The sequence below is a fragment of the Gymnoscopelus microlampas genome (assembly GCF_963454915.1).
Source record: "Gymnoscopelus microlampas genome assembly, chromosome: 4".
Classification (NCBI taxonomy): domain Eukaryota; kingdom Metazoa; phylum Chordata; class Actinopteri; order Myctophiformes; family Myctophidae; genus Gymnoscopelus; species Gymnoscopelus microlampas.
In genome coordinates, this window is record NC_139941.1 from 41838332 (window position 1) to 41864002 (window position 25671).

Below are 25671 nucleotides of genomic sequence, written 5' to 3' on the forward strand. Positions count from 1 at the left end.
CAACATAATGTGAGGCTTTGACAATACAAAAGAATTTCTCCTTAGTACATTTATTTTTCCCCCAGGTTGTTGCTGGTTGAAATCACATAAAACAAAGGCCTATTATACAACAATATACTAAAAATGTATAAACCTGCTAATAAATCTGCTTAATTTCCATGGTATCCATGATAGTTCAAAGGGTATAACCAGTTCAGTTAACCTGAACGTGAATAAATCTCAAGTGAGAAAAAAGACACTAAAATAAATAGCATATGATGATGATGATAACACTGTGATATGATGATAGGCTCATAGCAACCTAACATCTTGCCAAAATTATTCCCTACAATACCAGTTATAATTTCTCTGCAGCAGATTATGGAGAGCAACTCCACTATTCTATTGTGTTATCATACTCAACCATACAGACGCTTTTCTTTTTCATTTTCAATTTGCATTCATCTTTAGATAGTGAGAGAGGCTCAACATCATAATCCAGACTGAGGCAAAGACGATCATGGACCAGATTACAGTGCATCATGATGTGGACACTGTTAAGACAATTCAGAGCAGAGTATAGATAGTACACAGGCTATGTATTTTTTCCTGTGTTCTGTTTAAGTAGTGTTTTGGTGTTTTTCAGAGGCATGCGCGTCTCACTCTTCAGTAGAGCCAGTAAAACTCACTGTAAAATGTTATATACGTGGACCACAGCTGGTATAGGAGGGGGACGTGGCTGTTTTGGGAGGGGAAACAGATGAGGCAACATGGTATATACACATTTCAAACAGGAAGCACTTGTGCTTATATGGGCACATGGTTGTGTTTACTTTTCAGAAATACCATAGTAATCTCCCAGAATGATAAGTGTTCCCCATTATTATAGCCTGAGCCAAAACAGGGGTCAATGAGCTGATACAACTGGGAGGGAGACAATGATTGAGGCCTAGACTATACTTAGCCTATAGTCTAGGCTGCAAAAAGAAGCAGTTATGTCAACAACTGCATGCACTGGAAGTTGACACAAGTGAAAATAAGGTGTGAAATCATACAAAAATAAACGTTAATTAGCACCCCTCATGTTTTTTAGACTTGAGACCCGTTTCTTGAGTGATGATATAGCAGCTCTTAATTAACAAGTTGTTTCTTCACAGACAAGTTGATGAACACACATTTCATTAGAGTGAGATGAGATCATGACTGGTGAAGTGATAATTGGAGACCGGAGACTCGACAGACTCGTATGAGCAAACAGACAGGGCAGAACACACACTTTATCAACTTTATCATCCACTTGCTCATTTTCCAACGGATGGTGGAGGGTCAGGGTACCATGAAATGATGGTTGGTTACCTGCAGAAGTGACTGACATTGACAACTTAAAGAGTACAGTATAGATCAACTGACCAGTCTCACCCAAAATGTACTGGAATAATAGGAAATCAAGGCTTTGATATTCCGCCCTACAAGTATCTGGCGCCAGGTCTCTGCAGGGAGCCCCACCTTCATGGTCGCAGTTTTACGAGTCTCAGTCCGTAAACCGTGACAGATATTTGCATGACTATTTGCGTACTAGTCAACTCCCCCCTCAGGAAGCCACAGCTGAGACGATCAGCCCCTAAAGAAGCCTGTTTGTGAAGCCATGCTGAGCCAAGCTGGGTGACATCGTTGCTCCACACACTTTAAAACAGCTGCTTTGTTATTATGACACATCAGCTTGAAATTAGTAATCAAAAATAAAGGGGGGAACGAGAAAATAATTAGGCCTTCATTAATGCGTTAATAGATTTGTACTGAGATGTAGGAATGTAGGAAAATAATAATAATAATAATAATAATAATAATAGCTTGAATTTATATAGCGCCTTTCATAAACCCAAGGGCGCTTTACATCAAAAACAACGAACAACTAACAAACAAACAAACAAACAAACAAACAAAACAACAAACAACTATATGCCATAAGCCTGCAGTAACATTGCAGTAAGCACAATGCTCTTGATCCCCATCCATTACTAAAGGTAGCATCCATGCGCAATTGCGCATGAGTGCTTAAAGGACAACCTCAACCTTTCAGTTGGCCTTTTTTTTTCCTTAGCCAGTCAATATTTTTGTCCTTCAGTGTCCTTAAAAATAGGCTGACCGCATTGTTATAATTTACGACTGAAACCAAGGGAGCATAGGTAGCTGCCATCTTGCAGCTGTGTCCCTTGGTTCTTATTAGAAACCCTAACAATGCCAACAGTCCATTTTAAGAAAACTGAAGAGCAAGATATATCTTTAAACACACAAGTATGCTACTATCATACTTGGAGAGAGAGATGGGGAGTGTCACACAGCAGAGGCCGTCGGGATCGAGACTTGAACCCGCGACGCGCTGTCCCGGACCGCTAGGCCAGCAGTCTGGGCCATTTATTCTTATTTTAAGATTCATTCTGCAGTCCTTGCTGTATCTTCACAATTCATCAAATTTTAATCGTGATTACGATTTTGCCTTCCCCAATTAAATGAACATGATCAACCCTTTCAGTGACATTTAAAATGTGTGCTCTGCACCTAGAACGCTCAGCTGCAATGCAAATGAAGCACCCTAAATTACTGCCTTCAGGGCCTGAATTTCAGAGTGAATTGCAGGGATTATTTAATTGATTCCTGCATGTTTCACACTTCTAATGCGGGAGATTTCCGCATCACATTCAAAGCGATGTTAATACCAGCCTATGTTATAAAATGTCAACTACTGTAGGTTCAAGAGTTTAATTCGCATCCATCACGCAAGTACAATGCATGGAGTGAAAGACTATATTTTGCTTGGAGGAAATGCACTGAAGTGAATACAAATAGTGTTAGAAAAGATAGTGTTAATTAGCAGGAATCTAGCAAAAATGCAAAAGTGAAAGCAGCTCTGTTTTGTGTTTCTGTTTTGTGTCACTATTTATTCTGATTTTAGGTTAAGGAGGACCAATTATACTTTGATTTAAAACATTGTACTTAGCATGAATGTACAGCACAACGCGAATGTGAAAGTATGTGACTCACTAAACTCAGTGAATAATCGTGATAAATAATTGTGATTTCAATATTGATAAAAAATGATCAGGATTATCATTAGTTAGTTATTAATTTACTTTACTTACTACCCTTATTTTTTTATGCAATTGTGAACAATAGCCAAGTAAGATAATGTATCCATTAGCCAATCATACGGTTCACTGCAGTGATGGAATCAAGTACATGCTCTGGTGGGCTGTTCCACACCCGGACAGCAGTGTGCAGAAAGGTTCTGTCCAATGTGTGTGTTTTGGAGCCTGGGAGGTCTGAGAGCATGTTCTGGTGTGACTGTGCATAGGCGGGTGGTTCGCCGTCTGACGTATGGTGGGGGGAGCATATCCTGAAGGTCCACGGGGCAGTGGGGGGGTGTGCATTTTGTACAGGACTGTAGTGGCAGCAACCTGTCTTCTGTGGCTAAGGCTAGCGATGGACAGTTGTGTACTGGCAGTGTCCTGGTCAACTCCAATTATTTTGAGGGCCTTCCTGTGAATATTGTCGGAGTGAATATAAGGTTGATAGATAGATTATTTTGATGAATGGCTTTTTTCTCTCATTATTATTACCTGCTGGGTGTTGCTAAATCTGTTCTTGTTTGTCCTTCACAAAAAAATATGTTCAGAAAAAAGTGTACTATGAACCAATAAAAACACTTCATTTTGGCATTACATTTTCATGTCATCCCATGACTACAGAATGTGCTGTCACTGTGATGTTACATGTTTTGGCTGCACCAGTAAGTTGTGAAGTATGATGTTGTTGAATGTTTGTATCCACAAACACTACATTGGTTTTCCCCAGCGGTCTCAGATAATTCCATTTACTCTCGGTTGATGTGGATTAACACAATCTCGCAGATACTGCTGGAGTTTTGGGAGCAACACACACTGCTGCATGATTCACCCCAGCCGAGACTCACTTTGCACTGAGGGATGTCAGCGCAGACAACACCAAATGCTACTATGTTACATCATCATTTCAATCAACAGCTCTACCATGGCCAGAGAGTATGCCAGTTTGATTGCAGATCCCCCATAACTGGAAAGTACACCACATTAACCCATTAAGACCAGGAACGCATCTGTGTAATTGTTTTATTTCTTTGGCTATTCAAAAAATAACAGATCTACAATCTACAAGTAGCGGCGCTACGAGCTTGTGGATCTGCTATTTTTTGAAAAGTTGTGAAAATTTGTGCAAATCTATTTTAACCGTTTTTTGAAAAACCTTATGTTGCTATATCAGTGGTTCCCAAACCTTTTCATGTCAAGCACCCCTAAAATTGAATTTCACTTGTATTGTATTTAAAATGTATTTCACCGGGGACCCCGACTCAAAATATTGTGTTCCAGGACCCCCCAGAAGCAAAGATTTGAGTTAATAATGTTGGTTTAAAAATATATATATTCAAAGATTTGCACAATTTTTCAAAAAAAGAACTATATCTGCTATTTTTGAATAGCCAAAGTATAAAATATGGATAAAGTGGTTACACAGATGCGTTCCCGGTTTGAATGGGTAAAAGACTTATCTCTTGCGTGAAGTGTTTCAGTTGACTGAATCCATGCACGCCTGACAATAACTCTGCCTGGTCTCAGGTTAATGGACCACACATGCCAGCACTTTTGGGTGACAATAAAAACCCTGTATCATCTTCAGAGAACTGTTCCTAGTAACAACTGGCTGAACAAGTTCAGTCAGGCCTGACCAACATGTCCATTAAAAACAATCGTGATTTGGCTAAATAAGCAGACGAGTTTCACTCTCTCAGTGGAATGTGTGGGCAACACCTGCTCAGACTGCCTTAGTATACACCCTTTTTGGGCGGTGTTTCCTGGGCTGACACAGGGAGTGCATACCATAGACATATAAAGGTAGACGCCTCCTTCGGCTCTGAGGCATTGGTATCTCGGGCGCCATTTTCGCGTAGGCAAGCTGTAGGCAAGCTTCCGCGTGTGTCACAGAAGGGGGCGTTCGGTGGCCAATCAGAGGCAGGTGGGGGCGGGACAACTAGATTTGGACAATTCTTAGAAAAGACGCACTGTGATTGGCCAGTAGTCAACGCTGTGAGCGCTGTGATTGGCCAGTAGTCACTTTGAGTATCCGTTTGCCTACGCGAAAATGGCGGCCGCGATACGAGTTGCTCCAACGAACTGCAGAGGCCAATGAGGTATCTAGGTTTCTATATCTATGGTGTATACCTATTGACCCCCACCCACCCCAAACCTCACCCCAAGATATCTGGCCGGGGAAAGTTGGGCCTGGGCTCGAGGCTGTGAACGTCAGGTGAGCCTATGTTTCAAATGGCGACATTTGACATGGGACTTTGTTTTGGTGACAGTGACTAAACCACTGCTAATTGCCAATTTCATGTGCGCCATGGGCATTTTGGAGGACGCAAAGAACCATTATCTCGTTGGTGTGAAGGACTTTTACTCCTTCCGCTGTACACTCATCTTAACAACCTTCCGTGTCGATGTCATGACTCATGTATATTGATCCCAATCTTCTCCCTTGGATGATTAGGATTTTAGTCTAACACGATCTCCTTTCAGATTCAAAGTTCAATAGAACATGAATAGTAACCACTTGACCAAAACTAGGGCCTAATGGATAGTCTCATTTACATACTGTCAGAATCCACTTGGTCTTTGTTCGTGTATGTGCTAAAAGTGTGATTTTGAGACCTAATTAATTACCCGGGCGATCAGGCTTTTGTCGCCCGGGCACCTAGGCTGTGGAACGCACTGCCTGTGCAGCTACGGTTAGCACCATCCGTGCTTTTGTTTAAGTCGCTTTTGAAAACCTACCTCTATGTCAAGTGTTTTTCTTTACCGTTCTGCATGTGATTGTTATCACATTTTATCGAGCTGTTGGGAGAATGCAACAGGAACATGTGCCTATAGAGGGAAAGTAATGTCTTCTGCAAATAACCACCATCAGATTTAAGATTGCCTAGCCTTACTAATCCCCTTATGAGGACTGACAATGATGCAACTATTCAAAATATAACTGAAAGGTTCACATTACCAGGACTAGCTAAAAGTTAATCTAAGTAAGGAACAATTGTGTGCTTGAATCTGTAGCTCCAGTGCCATGTCTATGGGAGCTGGCTCTCACTGTGTCTAGGACAGGTAATGGAGACATCATGTGCCCATGCATGAATGAACAAGCAATCAGTTAGTATCCTCCTCTCCAAACACATCGCACTGAATCTTGGGGTTCCAGCAGTGAGGGAACAGTATGTGTACCTGGACAAAATGTATTCAATTCAAGACAAAACATATAGTGTGGGGCAACAGTCCATTCTCTTAGGTGAGAGCCAAGTGAATGAATCGGATGAGCTCAAGCAAAGCTTAACCACTTAGCCCACATCATTGTATGACGAAAAATGAAAATTGAGCTTGCATTGAGCTTGTAGATCTGCTATTTTAACTATTTTTGAAAAGTTTGAATATTTTGGAAATTAAATTAAAAAAAATATATATTTGAAATTGTTCACCTATAATGACATGCCTAAAATAGGGATGCCAGATTGAAAGGGTTAACCATAACTGTTGCATTTTAACCTGAACAAGTGCACCACAAGTTAACCACACTATTGGAGATGTTCTGGATGTTCAAAGACAAATGCAAAAAACTAATGCAAAACCACAAGCCTCAGGGTAGCAACCAAGGGGGTCTTGTCATAAAGAGAATGGATTTCTGAATCCATTGAGCTCACGCAAACCATAGCCAATATTATATCTCTACAACAAGCTACAAAACGCCTGAAGGAAGTTCCACTGCCAGACTATACTGTATACAGTACATATATCACCCAAAACAATGTTTTAGAGGTGAGCTTTTATGTCCTCTCAGTGCCACCATGTGCCAAACACTGCCTCTATGGGTCATGAGGCAATTTCCTAGCTCCATTCAACTCAGGTGGTTTATTATAGATGAGACCTATTTGAAGCAACAGCAAGTGAACTAATGAATTTCATTAGGAGTAACTCTGGGATGCATGCTGTTCCTCCTTCCAGACTCAAGGAATCAAGCTCATTCTGGTTACAGTTCACGTACGGTTCCGCAGCAGCAGTGCTACTGAAAAAAAGAAAAGAAAAATCCCTCCTTAACCACTCTGTCACTAGTGGTAGCCGACATCTCCAACTTGCTGTTAACCAGCCCAGGGAGGGAGTGCTTTCTCCAAACCTCCGTGCACAATTTGGCTTTTTCACAGATCATTACCTCTTGGCTGGATTTAAAAGGCCAATGTTAAATATACCGACAGACATAGACTAAGCAATACATTTGTGACTGTGAACTATGCTACAGTATATCAGTCGAATATTTATGTCCATTCTACCTAACAATAGCTAATTGTAGCTGCCTGCACAGCAATGGTTGGCGCCGGGAAGTGGAAGTGGAAGGAGTAAACAGAGAAAGATGGAAAATAGCAAGAGGAGGAAGACAAAGGAGAAGCAGGAGAGTGGATTAGCACACATGTCTACTGTAGATCCAAATGTTAATTAAACCATTAAAGTCCCCTTCTGTACTCCCTGTACACCTATGACTGCGTGGCCACGCACAAATAAGACTGGGAAAGACTAAACTCCCCCCCGTCCCCCCCAAGAGAAATATATATACGTTTGCATTACATTTGGAAAATGTACTTTTACCTGTCCTGTACACAATTCCACTGTGTACAGGTTTATTTATTTAGTTACCCAGAGGAAGTCCGCCATAGGACTGGACCTATGTGCAGTATGTGAGTTTTGTTTATGCTACTCAGAGGCTGAGTTGGCAGGACCTGTATCGAACCCAGAACCTTGTGATTCAAAGTGGAAAGCTATACGGATCAAGCTACACAGGCACACACACCATGTTAGTTACTGTTCACTACATGGATTTAGTGAGAAGAAATATAACCAAGCAAAAGTGTATTGTTCAAGGGAACCTTTTGCAGAGTTGTATATATTTTGACTTTTGCTTACAGCCTCTTGCATTACTCAAGCCAGTTATATACCACCGTATGAATCTAATCTACATCCTCAGTTGATATTAGCAATTGCTGTGCTTAATATATAGTAAATTTGACTAATTGAAAATGTTGTTGGTCTTTGTGATCATCAATAATAATAATAATAATAATAATAAACTTTATTTGTATAGCACCTTTCATGACATGAAATGCAGCACAAAGTGCTTTACAGAGCAAGAATACAATTACAACCAATTTAACAATAAGGCAAAAAAAGAACAAAAACAAAAGCAATGAGGGGTGATGTCAAGGGCACCTGTAATTTAGCTTCAAATCACCATAGAGAGACAGAGAGAGAGATTAAATAAAGACAAAACAAGCCTGAATGAGCCGAGGGAATCTTTTGATTAACAGATAGACACTCTAACTCTTGAGCTACTGCAAGTAGTGGAAACAGCTGGACAAAGTGCTGAGGAAATGTGGTAGTGTAGTTTGACTCTTAATGGCATATTTCAAACTTGTCCACAATTGATTTTGCCTGATTGATTGCTCCAAAGAGAGAAAATTGATTTAGCAAGAATTTGCTGTAGATGTTTATAGTATCATTTGATACCCTATTTTTAACATTTTGATACCCTATTTTTTATGTTTAAAAGATCTGTCTGGATCACTTGTGGACAATCTGAAGATGCTTGCCGTCAAATGAGAAAAATGTGCAAAGAGATATGGAGATGAAAAGAGTAATGGACTTCAATCACACGACTGATTTGTTATGAATTTTCAAAGTTTTTAACTCTGGACGGTTGCTGTAGCACCACTTGCCATTTAGAAGTTTAGAAGAAGCAGAAATACAAGAGGGACCTTGCCACACTTGCATTTCGCTGCTTGTACTGATAGTGACAAATTCTCGGTTGATTCTTGACCGGCAGTATAGTTGCCCGGACCCTAAATATCACAATAAACTATTAAAATCCTATTTATATTGTACAAAAAGGCATTTGTTATCTAAACATACCTCTGCTGTTTACTGTCTATGTAATGTTTGAGTTATTTTTCATTATTATTTTATCGCTTGTTTTACCTCTATTTTCACTCACCATTTATTTGCCTCAATGTTCAACTTTATTATTTTATTGTTTGTAATAGTTTTTTTTTATATTTCTTTAATTATTTAAATTGCATTTCTTTTTTAAAGTACTTATGTAACCTTGTTAAGAAGGTTGTTATATAAATTCAGATCATCTAAAGTTTTTGACCAACCAATTGTTATAGGGCCAGACCCATAAAGGCTTAAGTATGACTGTGTCACTGACTGAGGTTGGTCGGCCAGCCGAGTGTTGGAGTTTACCCATTAGACATTGCTCTTTTTAAAGAATTCTGCTTCCTATGATTCCATTCCCTATTAGGTCACCAGGGGCCATTTGCAGCAGCTCCACAGTCTTCAATTACGCATGCAGGGGTCTTCAATTACATCCTCAGCTTCCTCAGAAGGCATTCAAAGTACTTCCACTCAGCTCATTCCAAACTTTGCATGCTGAGAAATGAATATTTTGCTGCTCCTGGATAATATAATATCCTGGATAACTTAATCACTCGCTGAGTGTCGCCACTTCCTTCATCTGTCGTTTCAAATTAAACGCACTCTAGCATTTCATACATGGTCCAGCCATATACCAGGTTTTGACCTAATCTTTTTTTCTCCTCCATTTTCCGGCCCCAAATTCACAAAAAATGAAGACATGGAAGTTAACAAACCAATTTCCCATACTTCTCACGCATGCAAACAAACTGTTCCTCACCTTGGGTGCCCCTCCCTGAGAGACCTACACTAACTGCCAAATGTGTCAGCAGAGAAGAAGAAGCAAGAGCTATCCCTTTATGCTGCCAGCGCAGAAATGCCTACGTTAATATTTCAGTCCCTGTGAAATTGTTGGTATCTCTCTCTCTCTCTCGCTCTCTCGCTCTCTCTCTCTCTTTCTGTCTCTGCAGGTCAATTTCAGTGAGCCTTAAAGAAGGAGTTCTTGCCTTCAATGAGCCGTGCAGCACTTAAAGATATGTTAGGGAGATCTAAGAGGGAGTGACAATGCTGTCATGGGATTTGCCTTGTGGTTGACAACGATACAGTGGGCCACTTGATGGTGTGACAACACCAGCAACGACCAAAAATGTAATTATCGCAGACACAACTCTGCAACAACGAAAATGATTAAGACACAGCCCTGCAGTACTCACTCTCTGTAAAGAGAAAAGCAAAGAGCAATATCCCTCAAAAGTTAAAGCTTACTTTCTTTCTTATTATTGCAAAAGAAAAACCCACAAGCCAACACTGAACCTTCTATGGAACACCACAAGGGAACTGCCAAATGAAGGTTGACACTGCTAGCTGCAGTTGGCTCAGGTGCATGATAATGCACACATCACACAGGTCTAGGGATTCATCTACCCGTAAGCTTCGGTTTTCAGAGCACATCAAACGGCTCGGAGAGGAGTGAGGCCCGTGGGGATGCTCATAAAAACACTGTATCCCGTATGGAAAGGCATTTATTCCAAGGGTGCAAAGTCAAAGACAGGAGGCTGGATTCATTTTTTCTGTTGTCGTCAGTGTTTCTAAATGAGGCTACTTTCTGGGTTTTGTACAGAAGTGCAATGTGAACTTGAGCTAGAACGTCCTTCCTCCCTCATTCTCTCCCTCCTGACGCATGGGGTGGTGTAGGTAAAGCAGAGTAAGGACGAAGAGATTCAGTTGCAAAGAGGGAAAAGAGATGGCTTGGCTGATGGCGTCAGGCAAGGTAATACTATGCTCGGGTTTCATGGATTGTACCTTAGCAGCTGCTCTTCCTTACAACAAGATGCAACTCTGAGTGAAACCCAGGCAGCAACTAAACCACCCTCGGTTCCAGAGCCAAATGAGGGAGCAGGGAGATTTAATTGGAGTCACGGAGTGGGATGGTACATGAGTGACAACATGGAAAGAAAACAATGTATATCATTTTCATTTTTGTCTATATGATCTTAATTTGAAAATGTCTCATGGCAGGTAACACATATTTATTTGGAGGCTGTCTATTTGGCTGGAAGATATCCTTTAATTGCTGGTTAATTGGCTGATATACTTACAAGATATTCCTGGGTGGCCTTAGCTCTCAAGATTATCTGAAGCCAATCTTTCTGATCATCTTAAAACAAAGCAATTCTCAAAATCCTAAATATATTCACATATTCACAATATCTGCACTATGATTATCCTTTGAAATGCAATGTCTGATTTTGAAATCAAAGACAAGAGACAGCATCAGAATAAAACACTGTCTACAGTACATGGAGGTGCGAGCAGCAGCTTCACTTTTTTCATTTTCACAGATGAAAGGGTAAATACAGGGACATTAAATCAAATTAATAGTTGATGTGTTTGTTTGGCAAGCACTGACAATAATAACTATTGTCAGTGTATTCTCTTTGGTACACCTAAATCAAAAGGAGTCATTATTGATTTAATTAGCTGCAGCTGTCTTTGCCCTGCTACTACATGTCTATGAAAAGAGTCCAATATCACAAGGCAGAAGCATTCCAAAACATGGAACATCAACGTCCCAGGGCATGGAAATGCTTCAACAAGTTGACAGAGCTGAGGATGTAGCAATGTGCATCTACACCAAGAAAAACAAACAGCAAAACAAAACAAAAAACTATAACAACAAGACAGAACTTGTGCTGCAAGATTTTGGCATTGCTGTTGTCCAAGCCTTCACAGTTTGCAGTTAAGACACCATTTGTGTATTCCTTACAGACAGGCCCTATAACACTAATTGAAAACAAAATGTCACACATTTGAAAGCCCATTTACAAGTCAAGGGTCCCATTCTCGTCAACACTTTTAGCTGGCCCTGTCCCGAGGAGACTTGGGTAAATTAGTTTCAGGTTACAGTTTCTATTTACATTCCATAGACAGAAGCACCTGCTACAGTCTGTGCACCCTGCTGCTTACTCTGCAGTGTCGGTGTTGAAATCTGACACAGATGATGTTTATCAGGATTAGGCTTAATGTGGAAATAATGCAAAGCACATTCAGTGGGCACAATGCAGCACAGGCCCTTGTTTTTCATACTTATAGAGCTGTTTTGACTGCAGACCTTGTGTCTCCTGTAATTCATTGAACATCTATTTAAAATGTTGTTTAGTCGGAATAACTCAGTCTATGTATTTTAAGTGTTAATGGAGTTTTATTTGCAAGGAACCTATTGTTGCTTCCAACTGAACACAACTTGTGTGAGACTATTGGAATGGGAAATAGGATGAGCTTAATTGGTGGTCACCAATTAAGTTGGTTATTATTATTGTTAAAGATTATTGTTATCTTAAGAGCTTAGGGGACTTTTTTTTTTGATTGATTTGATTGAATACTTTATGAACAGTTTGCAGATTGTACAGAGGTACGGTTAACAAAGATTGTTAAAAGGATAACACAAAAAGCCCTGGGGGCTTGTTTCCATTGTGGTCCTGTGTGTTCAATTCAAGTGGTCTATTTTAACAAGCTTTAGTTGTACTTTAGGCTATACTATACTGTATTGTAATGTTAACTGACTTCCATGTTTGCCTCTGTCCAATTAACGTTAGTAGCCTACTGCAAGAACTTGCAACTTAATTTAGCCAGAACACCTACACTGCAATAACAATATATGACAATAATATATTGTCATATATTATTTCTTTCAGAGGGTTAGGTAATCTTTGTCAGATAAAGCAGGGGCTAATTGTAAATATAATAATAATAATTAATATTATTATTAATAATAAAGTGGAGATTTTGTTTTTTTAAACAGCATCAAGACTGCATGGGACTGGCACCTCGCTCCATGTGGCATGGACGTTCAATTGATATGAATGAAAAGTTGCTGGTAACAAAAAATATTTCTTGACAGTTCGTTACTATAGCAAGGCATACAGTCATTCATTTCTTATGACACCATTGTAAATCCGGCCACACTGTACAGCACGCATAATGAAGTTGACCCAGACAGATAGCGTGGGACATTCTATCCATTCATCCTTCCTCCTCAACAACACGGGGAAACAAACTGGCATTAAAAAGCGGATACTTACTGATGTTCAATTGGTGAAACGAGGGGAAGAAGAGTCGAACAATGTTCACAAAGGCAAACGCTAAACACGTTTCAAAAACAGTTTGTTTTTTTCCCAAAGATATTCCGTTCTGTGGTCAGTCCGTCCAGCATAGAGGATAGAGTGGAGTGGAGTGGATGCCCGCGGCGTCGCAGCAACAATAGCCATGGTTCACATGACGCTTGTATACACAAGCGTCATGGTGCCAGTTGCCCCTGGGTTTTCGCGGATTTCTTTTTGTTTAGATTGCCAACTCTCACATGTACATAAACGTTCAGATTTCAAATATAAAGTGCTTACCACAGAGCCACGGATGTTACCTCGCGATGCGGACCACATTAAGTACCCGTATCTCCCGTATTGTTCAATAAAAAGCATTTTAAGCCCATCGCCGGCCATTTTCTTTTTTCAGGTTTTTTTTTTTTTTAATGTATCAGAGTGCAATACACCTCCCAACCATTAGGTGTCGCATGGTTGAAAGTATCGGAGAAAATTTGGAGAAAATGGCCGGCGATCGGATTAAAATGCTTTTTATTGAACAATACGGGAGATACGGGTACTTAATGTGGTCCGCATCGCGAGATAACATCCGTGGCTCTGTGGTAAGCACTTTATATTTGAAATCTGAACGTTTATGTACATGTGAGAGTTGGCAATCTAAACAAAAATAAATCCGCGAAAACCCAGGGGCAACTGGCACCATGACTGTCATGGAATGACAGTCATGTTTCAGGGCTACAGCAACAACAGCTCTGCTCCTCCGGTCAGCCTGCTGTCAGCCACGGAGCTCCGGAGGTAGCGCTTTGCGCAGGCGCGTCAGGACTGCAGCCAGGCATGGGTGCAAAAACAAAACCTCTATTCCACAGAGAGGGAAATCATGGCAATTCAGGTAAAATTCTATATAAGCCCACCGCCGGTGAGCCTCCTCCTCCTCGGCTCCGTGATCAAGTTCAATGCACCTGCGCTACGACGACTCAAGTGCATTATCTTCACCGTCCAATAGTAGGCTAGATAGATTCATTGTGCATAGCCTTATTGTCTCACCAAGATTGAGGCTTGCATGCCCAGCCATATAAAACCATTGCAATTCCAATGCCTGAAGATGTGTTTGTTTGTTTGTTTGTTTATTTATTTATTGGCTATATATTTATTTCATTCAGATATGCAGTGTTAGAATAAGGTGTTAATGGAATATGGTTTTGACAGCAGGCAACTGATCATTTAGGCTCATGTTAAGAGCAATTATGGGTAATTGTGTTGTAAGGTCATCTTTATCATTTCCTCTCTCACTTTATTATCTCTCTCTCCATCTCTTCTCTCTTGGCTCTTGTTCAACGTTACCTTACATGCTCTCTGACAAACATGTTCAAATCTGTCTATTGTTCTCTCTATCTTTCACTCACACACATCACATGGACATTCTCTCACTTTGTTTCTTTCACACACAGAGACACACACACACACACACACACACGCACGCACGCGCGCACGCACACGCACACGCACACGCACACGCACACACACACACCTGATCAGACATTGGGTTTCACACATATATATTTAACACCAGGCATCACAAGTTATCTGGGGGGTGGGGGTTTGCACCACATTGGTGCATTGCATACTGAAAGTAACCCTGTTTAGATTGAGAGACAGTGGTTGTTGTTCTGCTGAATCAGCATAACGGTGGGTTAGGAGGTATTTTTATCGTATTACTCTGCGTATTAGTCTGCATTGTGTGTGTGTGTGTGTGTGTGTGTGTGTGTGTGTGTGTGTGTGTGTGTGTGTGTGTGTGTGTGTGTGTGTGTGTGTGTGTGTGTGTGTGTTTGTGAAAGAGAGAGAGAATGTTTGTGCGTGTGCGTGTGCGTGCGCGTGCGCGTGCGCGTGCGTGTGAAAGAGAGAGAGAGAGTGTGTGTGTGTGTGTGTGCGTGCGTGCGTGCGTGCGTGCGTGCGTGCGTGCGTGCGTGCGTGTGTGTGTGTGTGTGTGTGTGTGAGTGCGCATGTACTGCATATGCATGTTTGCCCAAATGTATGTGTGATGTACTCTGTCAGTCCGCATGCAACATGATCTGTGTGCATCAGACAACAGCAGGTGAGCCTGACAGTGAGAAAGCCACCCTTGTTGCAGGGGGGGTTCATTGCAACGCCTCCCCCAATCCTCCACACACCTATCATCAAACATTAATGTAGAGAGGCATGTACACAAATACAATACTATACACACCATTGCCACAATAGTTTTTAGTCAACATCTAACATGCTTATAGTATTATAGATTGTATAGGCAAGAGAATGACAATCAATGCAAAATATAAGACTTACACCTAATTTCCGAGATCACCAGCATTAGAACCAACCTATGAATACATACTCATACACACAAATAAGTTGCTTTAATGACAATGGCTTACACACTGGTAACCCCAGACAGACCAGTTACACAGGATCTGGATGGGCGTGATCCTGTTACACAGGATCTGGACGTGGTCCAGCCTCTATTTGCCTACTTTGCTTCCTCCAGCTTACAATCTGCTCATCCAGAGTGACTGACATCGAGTCCTACCATAGTATTGTCAACATTACATGAAAAAAATCAAAAATAGTTGCTGCCAAAAGTTCGCAGTATGCAGGTTCTTCTAATTGGCAGTAACCAAGAACATTTAATAGTACTACTTCACTCAGGCCATACCAGCAGTTTCAATGAGCAGTAATTACTAAATAACTGAAAGTCCCTTCAACACTAAGGTATAAACAATTTTTATGACAGCTAATAAACTGGAAGTGTACTTTGGTTTCCATTTCCGTTGTCAATGAACAACACGGTATTCACACATCTCATTCTCTTCACTTGAAGGTGGCTGTGGCAGAACTAATTGGGAGGGGGAGGGGGCAGCAGAATTCTTTGGCAGCAGTTACAGGAGCAAAAACATGCCTGAAACGTCATGGCTTTTCACAGAGTAATTTATTCTATTATAGTATAGTGCACTGAGATTGAGAGATACAACACTCACCTCTTGAACCATGTCTGGACTGGTATTATTCTGTCTCCCCCTCTTGATTCTTTCGCATTCTTCCTATTTTACCAAAAAAAGAATACTATGTGGATTATTTATGGTTTCAACTGTAAGCAGTATGTGTGTAGAGTAAAACGAAATGCTTGCTGTTCCTTGGCTGTTGTTCACATCCTTTGTTTGATTATTCCTATGAACGAGACGGAGACTTGGCAATGTACTGTATGTGAGGTCCTGCTGTTCTCAACAGTACTGTATGTACTGTGAAATTGTTAAGATGTCAACATGCCTCTGCAGCAATGTCACCATGACAAGTCTGTGTACTTTAACACACAATCCTTGACAATTAAAGAGATCGTGATTCTGAACACCTTGCCTCACTGTCTCCCTCTACATGAGTGTCATGGTGCCAAAGTCTATTTCTAATACAGTAGGCCTGGAAACACTGGAAAAGTACATGGCTCATGAAACACCATGTGTTTGCGATCATCTCGCATTGTGCGTTGTCAAACAAACTGCTGCTGAGCCGGCACATCTGGTTGTTCTGCAGTGATGACTTTGTTGTCTAACTAGCTAGGCAGATACCGGGAATAATCGTTCACTTCCGGATAAAAGCGCCAAAATTGGTACACATACTCCTTGGGTAGTACTGTTTTGATAAAACCCGTTAGCCACCTGAAAATTCAAGATGGCGGCCATTTTTCAAGATGGCCGCCATTGAATATACAGTAATGTTACATTTCCCAACAAAATCACATAGATACAAGCGCCAAAATTGGCAAACATACTCCTTGGGTATTGCTCTTTTGATAAAAACCAAAGATTTTAAGATGGTGGCCATTTTTCAAGATGGCCACCATTGAATATATACAGTAATTCGCAGTAATTTCACAATAAAATGTCATAGATATGCACCAAAATTGGCACACACACTCTTTGGGTATTGCTCTTTTGATGAAACCTGTTACCCATGTAAAAATTCAAGATGGCCACCATTGTACAGTAGGCTATATACAGTCAAATCACATTTAGAAGTAAAATAGCTTAGAAGCAAGCACCAAAATTGGCTCATATACCATTCTTTTAATAACATATTAGCAGCCACCTAAAAATTCAAGATGGTGGCCCTTTTTCAAGATGGCTGCCATTTAATATACAGTATTGCTACATTTTGCAGTAAAATCACATAGATTAGCGCTGAGAGACTAGCGGATCTTGCAAGTGTAGATTACAAGTAGTAATAGCGCCCTGGGATCACCCTTCGTCTAGTCTCTACCCTTCGACCTGTTTGGCTTGGGTAACCCTGCCAGGAGTACAAGACTCCTGCCGACATAGTTCTAGGGGTCATGGAGACATGCAAACTGCCCCACCACGATAAGGTGATGATCCCGTTGAGGCAGGTTTTTTTTTTTGTCTTTTCTTTATTTATTCTTTTTTTATTGTTTTTTTATAGACAGTAGGCCTATACTTATTCGCTTGACCAAATTGTCTGTTTGTACGCTTATTGTCTTGCTGCCTGGATGAGGAAGACACTTCTAAACCTTGCATCTGCAGCTGCACTGTGCCGTGCAGGTCAGACCAAATCTGTAGCATTTGCATCGACCGCAGCACTCCGACTTGCATCCACACTTGGTCAGCTGCTTGCAACTCTCTGCAATGGGTGGGAGCTCTGTCCAAAATATCTGCCACAGATCTCCATTCTTCTTCCAGCCCCAGTTGGCAGGATCCTCTGTTTCTGGTTGACTTATTGTTGACTGACTCCAGATACAGCCCGCCTGGTAGGCAGCACGCTTTACATGCTCCTTCAGCGCTGATCGGGTTGGAGGAATGGCTTCATATGGTCTCTGCTTCCGAGCAAACATGTCCAACCTTGCATCATCAACACCTTCAGCTGCGCTTGATCTGTCATACATCATGAGCGAACTCTCTCTCCTCCGTCCTGATACTCCTGGACCTGTCTGCAGCGTTCGACACAGTGAACCATCAGATCCTCCTCTCCACCCTTAAGGGGATGGGTGTCTCAGGCTCTGCACTCTCCCTGTTTGCATCCTACCTGACGGGTCGCTCCTACCAGGTGATGCTGAGAGGGTCTGTATCAGAACCACACAGACTCACTACTGGGGTTCCCCAAGGCTCGGTTCTGGGTCCTCTTCTTTTCTCTCTCTACACTACATCTCTTGGTGCTGTCATCCACTCCCATGGCCTTTCCTACCACTGCTATGCCGATGACACCCAGCTGATCCTCTCATTCCCCCCCTCTGACACACAAGTGGAGGCACGCATTGCTGCTTGTCTGGCTGACATCTCGGAGTGGATGTCGACGCACCACCTGAAGCTCAACCTGGACAAGACCGAGCTGATGTTCCGGGGAAGGGCTGTCCGCACCGAGACATGGCCATCACCATTGTTAATGCTGTGGTGACGTCAATTCGGACTGCGAAGAATCTGGGTGTGACCCTGGACGATCAACTGTCGTTCTCGGCAAACATCGCATCAGTGACACGGTCCTGCAGATTCCTCCTCTACAACATCAGGAGGATTCGCCCCTGCCCGACCACTTCGGTCTGCCACCTCGGGGCGACTGATTGCCTCGTCACTCAAGGATCCTTCTGGTCGATCGACACGGTCACGACTTTTTTCTGTTCTGGCCCCACAGTGGTGGAATGAACTTCCCACTGATGTCAGGACAGCAGAGTCACTGCCCATCTTTCGCCGCAGGCTGAAAACACTACCCTTCCTCTTTGTCTTGTACAAGAAAATGCTACACATAATAGACTTATAACATAGCATGATCCCCTAATTTAGCAGAAGATTAGGATTCCGAGGCTGATATATGGTACAAGGAAGCCAGTGAGTCAGTCCATGGGTCCAGATTCAGATTCTACATAGTGAAAAATGTATGATTTGACACCAAGATTACTCAAATAGGACATATTTTGGTGATTTTATTCAGAAATGCATTATTAGTGTATATTCAATGGCGGCCACCTTGCAAAATGGCCGCCATCTTGAATTTTTAGGTGGCTGCTAAAATGTTATTAAAAGAATGGTATATGAGCCAATTTTGGTGCTTGCTTCTAAGCTATTTTACTTCTAAATGTGATTTGACTGTATATAGCCTACTGTACAATGGTGGCCATCTTGAAAAATGGCTGCCATCTTGAATTTTTACACGGGTAACAGGTTTCATCAAGAGAGCAATACCCAAAGAGTGTGTGTGCCAATTTTGGTGCATATCTATGACATTTTATTGTGAAATTACTGCGAATTACTGTATATTCAATGGTGGCCATCTTGAAAAATGGCCACCATCTTAAAATCTTTGTTTTTTATCAAAAGAGCAATACCCAAGGAGTATGTTTGCCAATTTTGGCGCTTGTATCTATGTGATTTTGTTGGGAAATGTAATATTACTCTATATTCAATGGCGGCCATCTTGAAAAATGGCCGCCATCTTGAATTTTCAGGTGGCTAACGGGTTTTATCAAAACAGTACTACCCAAGGAGTATGTGTACCAATTTTGGCGCTTTTATCCGGAAGTGAACGATTCGCCTGTTTTTCGCCTGTTATCTGCCTAGCTAAACTGCATCAGCACATACACACTGTGGGTGACTGATTGATGAGTGACATGTCTTCCTGTATAAATACTGACATACTGTCATGTACATAATTTATCATAACTGAATCTATCCAAATCCTTTCCATGTTGTGGTGGAGTTGAGGCTTGAGTTTTACATTTTTACACACACACACACACACACACACACACACACACACACACACACACACACACACACACACACACACACACACAAAAGTAATCAAAGTAATCAATACACTCTTGAAAGAAATTGGGGTAATGCGCCCTGTTCTTCTGATTTGGTTAACAGCCTTGCTGCTGCAATCTGAATCTGAACAAATTGGAGACAGGATATGTTTTTCTTTCTTTAGAGTATTTAGAATTGCAGACTGTAGACAGTTATCTAGACAGGAGGACATAAACTTGTGGATGACCTTTTCTAGATCAGCAGGAGTTACATTAAATTTAGAAGACTTAAAGATGTTTCACAGCTGGTAAAAACAAGACTGGACCACCTGTTTATTAAGACTAAACTAAACTTCTGTCTGTAGGCTTTAGTAGGTAAATCACCAAGATTATGCTGAATTATTGCAGCGGCGGAATGGAGGGCTGAATAAAATGACAAAAAAGGCTTTGAGCCATCCAACAGTGCAAATCATTGTCATCGTCTGGCCGACAGGCCTGGAGGCAAAGACATTGAAGAAAAATAATTTGATTGTACAACCTTCAACAGTCAATTCACTAGGCAAAGAAAACACACCTTTATGGACATTTAAGGGTTTTATTGAATAAGATGGAATGAATGAAATGGAATGGAAAGGAAATAGATAAAGTAATGGAATGTGTTGTAATGTAAAATAGTAATGATAATGGAATGGAATGGAGGGGTGGAGGGTTCCGGGGGAGGGTCGCCGACCCTGGAGTCTTTGGGGAGGAGGTCGTTAGCGTCGTCGCACGGCACACGCGGACGGCCGATGGCGTAGTCAGCATGGCACAACGCGGACAGCCGATGGCGTCGTCAGCACGGCACACGTGGACTGAAACCCCCAAAGAGATACAAAAGGGCAACTACTTGATCATGATACTGACGAGATGAAGATGTGATACTGATCGTGATAAAGGCATAATACTGACGTGGAACTGACAATGATACTGACGGTATCATTGCGGGGAGCGCTGTGGGGCAAGAGCGCTGCGGAGCGAGCTATGGGGGCGAGAGAGCTGCGGAGCGCACTGTGGAAACTGAGGCAGGAGCCTGTTGGAGTGGAATGATACTGACATGATACTGACCATGATACAGACATGATAATGACTATGGTACCAACATGACACTAACGTGATGTTGGACGCGATACTGATGTGATACTGACACGGATACTGACCATGATACTGACATGATACTGATACTGACCATGATACTGACATGATACTGATACTGACATGATACTGATACTGACCATGATACTGATACTGACCATGATACTGACAAAATACTGAAATGATACTGACAAAATACTGAAATGATACTGACAATGATATTGACAATGATACTGACGGTATCATTGCGGAGAGCTCTGTGGGGCGAGAGCGTTGCGGAGAGCAAAGGGGCTTGAGCGCTGCGGAGAGCGCTGCGGAGAGGGCTGTGGGGCGAGAATGCTGCGGGAGCGAGAGCGCTGCAAGAGCGCTGAGAGGCGAGCGCTCTGTGGAGAGCGCTGTGGGTGCGAGGGCTCTGTGGAGAGCGCTGTGGGGGTGAGTGTTCTGTGTAGAGTGCTGTGGGGGTGAGTGTTCTGTGGAGAGCGCTGTAGGGGTGAGATGGCTGCAAGGAGCGCTGTGGGGGTGAGTGTTCTGTGGGGAGCACTGTGGGTGCAAAATCGCTACAGAGAGCGCTGTGGGTGCGAGAGCTCTGTGGAGAGCGCTGTGGGGGTGAGTGTTCTGTGGAGAGCACTGAGGGGGTGAGATCGCTGCAGAGAGCGCTGAGGGTGCGAGAGCTCTGTGGAGAGCGCTGTGGTGGTGAGTGTTCTGTGGAGAGCGCTGAGGGTGCGAGAGCTCTGTGGAGAGCGCTGTGGTGGTGAGTGTTCTGTGGAGAGCGCTGAGGGGGTGAGATCGCTGCAGAGAGCGCTGTGGGAGTGAGGGCGCTGCGAGAGCGCTGTGGGGGTGAGTGTCCTGTGGAGAGCGCTGTGGGGGTGAGTGTTCTGTGGAGAGCGCTACAGAGAGCGCTGAGGGTGCGAGAGCTCTGTGGAGAGCGCTGTGGGGGTGAGTGTTCTGTGGAGAGCGCTGAGGGGGTGAGATCGCTGCAGAGAGCGCTGTGGGGGCGAGGGCGCTGCAAGAGCGCTGTGGGGGTGAGTGTTCTGTGGAGAGCGCTGTGGGGGAAAGAGCGCTGCAGAGAGCGCTGTGGGGGCGAGAGCTCCGTGGAGAGCGCTCTGGGTGTGAGTGTTCTGTGGAGAGCACTGTGGGTGCGAGATCGCTGCAGAGAACGCTGTGGGGTGAGAGCTCTGAGGAGAGTGCTGTGGTTGCGAGATCGCTGCAGAGAGCGCTAGGGGCGAGGGCGCTGCAGGAAGCACTGTGGGGGCGAGGGCGCTGCAGAGGGCGCTGTGGGGCAAGAGCTCTGTGGGGAGCGCTGTGGGGGTGAGAGTTCTGTAGAGAACACTGGAGAGCACTGTGGGTGCGAGATCAACGCAAAGAAAGCTGTGGGGCGAGAGCTCTGTGGGGAGTGCTGTGGGTGCGAAGCGCTGCAGAACGCTGTGGGGCGAGCGCACTGTGGAGGCGATAGTATGGAGGTAGCAGACTAAGGATTAGCCTGCTCTGTTTGACGGGCCCCCAAAAAAAACACAAATAGCTGGTCTAGACTGGGGAAGAAATTTGAAATTGACTGAGTGGCTAACTGATGAGAGGACTGGGGTGTGGAGGAGTGGGAACGGAGGATGGAAGAAAGTAGCCGTCGTTACCGTGTGGCAGGGCTAGAGTGGGGGGGGAGAGTTGGGAAACAGTTCCACTGTTGGAGTGGAATGATACTGACGTGATACTGACCATGATGCAGACATGATAATTACTATGGTACTAACATGACGCTGACATGATGTTGGACATGAACGCGATACTGACATGGTTACTGACCATGATACTGATACATGAAATGGGTGGGGGATAGAAGGGCCAGGCAAAGGAGTGGCAGGGAAGGATGGTGTAGCTCTGGAAGCAGTCAACCAGCTAAGGCTGCTGGCCTGAAACGGCTTTAGGAGTGTCAGGGAAGGGATGGAGGGATGGTGTAGTGCTGGAAGCCGAGTGGACAGATACTGGCTATGGCTTCAAGGCAGCCATGTCTGTGGCGGAAACAATGTTAGTAGGACCAAGCAGCCATGTCTGTGGAGGAAACAATGTTTGTAGCACCAAGCAGCCATGCCTGTGGAAGAAACAATGTTCGTAGTACCAAGCCGCCATGTCTGTGGAGGAAACGATGTTTGTAGCACCAAGCAGCCATGTCTGTGGAGGAAGCAATGTTAGTAGCACCAAGCAGCCTTGTCTGTGGAAGAAACAAGTTAGTAGCACGAGGCAGCCATGTCTGTGGAGGATGCAATGTTAGTAGCACCAGGCATCCATGTCTGTGGCGGAAGCGGTGCAGTACAAACATTAGTTCGGTAGGAACGCTGTAGCGATAGCAGTAGCAGCTATAACCACAGGAGCAAAGGATGGCATGTATGGTAACTGCTGGCATGGGAGCATGGGTAAGAAAGCTAGCAAGGGAGCAAGAAGCTAGGCGGGGGGTGCCTGGGGTGCGCTTGTGCGGCCACGGCAGTGCTTGGGTTTTGGGTGGTAGGAGAAATGGAAGGAGACTGAAATGGATGTAGGGATGGGTAGGGATGTGGGGGGGAGGGGTTATTGAGAGGAGGACAGGACAGCAAGGAGGGTGGTAGAGAGGCGATGCCACCGCTGTTAGCGGCAGCGATGTTTGGCTGGGTGGCATGCCCTGGAGTGGAAAAGAAATTGAAAGCAGGCGTGGCCTGGGTTGTGCTGGTGCCAGGTGTGGCCACGGCAGCGCTAGGTATTTGAGAAAAAGTGACGGAGGAAGACTGAGGTGGATGTAGGGATGGGTGAGGGGGAGGGGGGGGATGAAAGTGCAGCCTGCGGTACTAGGGATGATAATGCTTGGGTGAAGAAAAGTTAGTAGCACGAGGCAGCCATGTCTGTGGAGGATGCAATGTTAGTAGCACCAGGCATCCATGTCTGTGGCGGAAGCGGTGCAGTACAAACATTAGTTCGGTAGGAACGCTGTAGCGATAGCAGTAGCAGCTATAACCACGAGAGCAAAGGATGGCATGTATGGTAACTGCTAGCATGGGAGCATGATGCTAGTATCACGCATGAAGGGGGGAGCGACAATGCTAATAGCAGTGGTGCAGTAGTATGCATAGTATGAATGCTAGCGTGATAGTATGAATGGGTAGTGATCGATGCATTTGTGGTGATAACATCCAATTGGTGGATAAATAAGCGATGGAAGGCTATGAGGGGAATAGGGGGAAGATTGGTTAATTATTGAAATATATCTAGATGGATGATTGGATTTACTGTATGACGCAGAGGAAACAAGTGTAAGCCTTTTAACACCATTATTTATGGCCTTAAATATTCATTTATTATTATGGGGGAAACAATGTTAGCAGCACCAAGCAGCGATGTCTGTGGAGAAAACATCTGAAAGAACAATGTTAGTAGCACCAAGCAGCCATGTCTGTGTGGAGGAACAATGTGTGAAGTGAACAATGTTATAGCACCAAGCAGCAATGTCTGTGGAAGAAAAGAAACAATGTTAGTTCGGTAGGAACATTGTAATAATAGCGGTAGCAGCTAACAAAGGGGGCGATATTGGTAGTATGTGTATGGATGCTAGTATGGGAGCATGATGCTAGCAAGCTCATGAATGGAGCGAGCAGCAGTGTTAGGAAGGAAACAATGTTAGTTCGGTAAGAACGTTGTAATGATAGCAGTAGCAGCTGTAGCCACGTGAGCAATGTTGGTAGCATGTATGGTAAGAAAGCTAGCAAGGGAGCATGAAGCTAGGCGGGGGGTGCCTGGGGGTTAATGGTTGGAAATGTATTGGAGGAGTAGTAGTTGGAAAAGAAAATATGCAGGCTGGTGGAGGCGGTGTTATTCTGGGCAGGCGCGGCCCGGCCATCCCTGAAGCCTCCCGAAGCAGCGGGTGACGTCGTCCGGAGTCGCCGCGGTAGTTTGTGACGCGTGACGTCATTGGACCGCGACTGGCGCGGCGAAGGCCCCGGTGTTGTTGTTGTGCCGGTTGTTGTAGTTAGCGTTGTGGCTGTAGCTGGTAGCTACTAGCTAACAGCTGGATGAGCCATGGTGGCACGGGCCGGGGGAGCTGCGAGGCAAGCGTTTCGGGGATTGTTGCGTTCCAGCGTTGCTGGCCGTCGGGGACGCCGAAGCTGCTCAGTGGTTGGTGGTGGCCTCCTTGCGGTTCGCCCCGCTCCCGTTCCCAAGGAGTCGGGCGATGTTGTGTGGATGCGTGGGACCGACCTGAATGATGTCGCCGTTTGGCTGGAAGGTGGGATGATGGTAGACCGGCGTGGAAGTTGAGGTGTCTGGAGAAGCAGGATACGGAGGTGCTGGGAGAAATGGGACGGCGGGACTGGGACTGGCTGGAAGAGGTAAGGTGCTCTAGATGCTCCTGCTGCTGAAAACGTTATGAGCTTGAGTACGGATGTACGAAAGCGAATAAGGGGTTTCTGGGTAGTTCTGACAGGGTATAAATAGCGCCAGGTAGATTGGTGTGTGGGCGGAGTAAAGTTGTGTTTCTCCGCCTCCTGAACATCTGTTGTTCCAACGCCATACATTGCAGCGGTCTGTTATTGCACCACCATGAGGCTGATTTGAAAACTTTGGGGTGAAGGTTATTCCTTGGCCAACTGGGAGTGTGCACGCAAAGTTTCACGCCGATCGGTCCAGCGGTGTCCAC

At 43.8% G+C, this 25671-nt stretch overlaps 2 protein-coding genes across 3 annotated transcripts in view; both read right to left on the reverse strand.

Annotated features, from left to right (window-relative positions):
- The window catches only part of LOC311044368 (spermatid perinuclear RNA-binding protein-like), a 46650-nt gene extending 33061 nt beyond the window's left edge, over positions 1–13589 (reverse strand). For both annotated transcript variants that reach the window (XM_084055880.1, XM_084055881.1), the window contains exon 1: positions 13094–13589. The gene's annotated coding sequence lies outside the window, so the exon portion shown is untranslated. The remainder of the gene's footprint in view (positions 1–13093) is intronic.
- An 11556-nt stretch (positions 13590–25145) lies between these two features.
- The window catches only part of cfap157 (cilia and flagella associated protein 157), a gene marked incomplete at its 3' end in the record, with an annotated part of 16501 nt that continues 15975 nt past the window's right edge, over positions 25146–25671 (reverse strand). The window contains exon 11 of the mRNA XM_084055502.1: positions 25146–25297. Within this exon, the coding sequence (XP_083911628.1) occupies positions 25146–25297 (152 nt within the window). The remainder of the gene's footprint in view (positions 25298–25671) is intronic.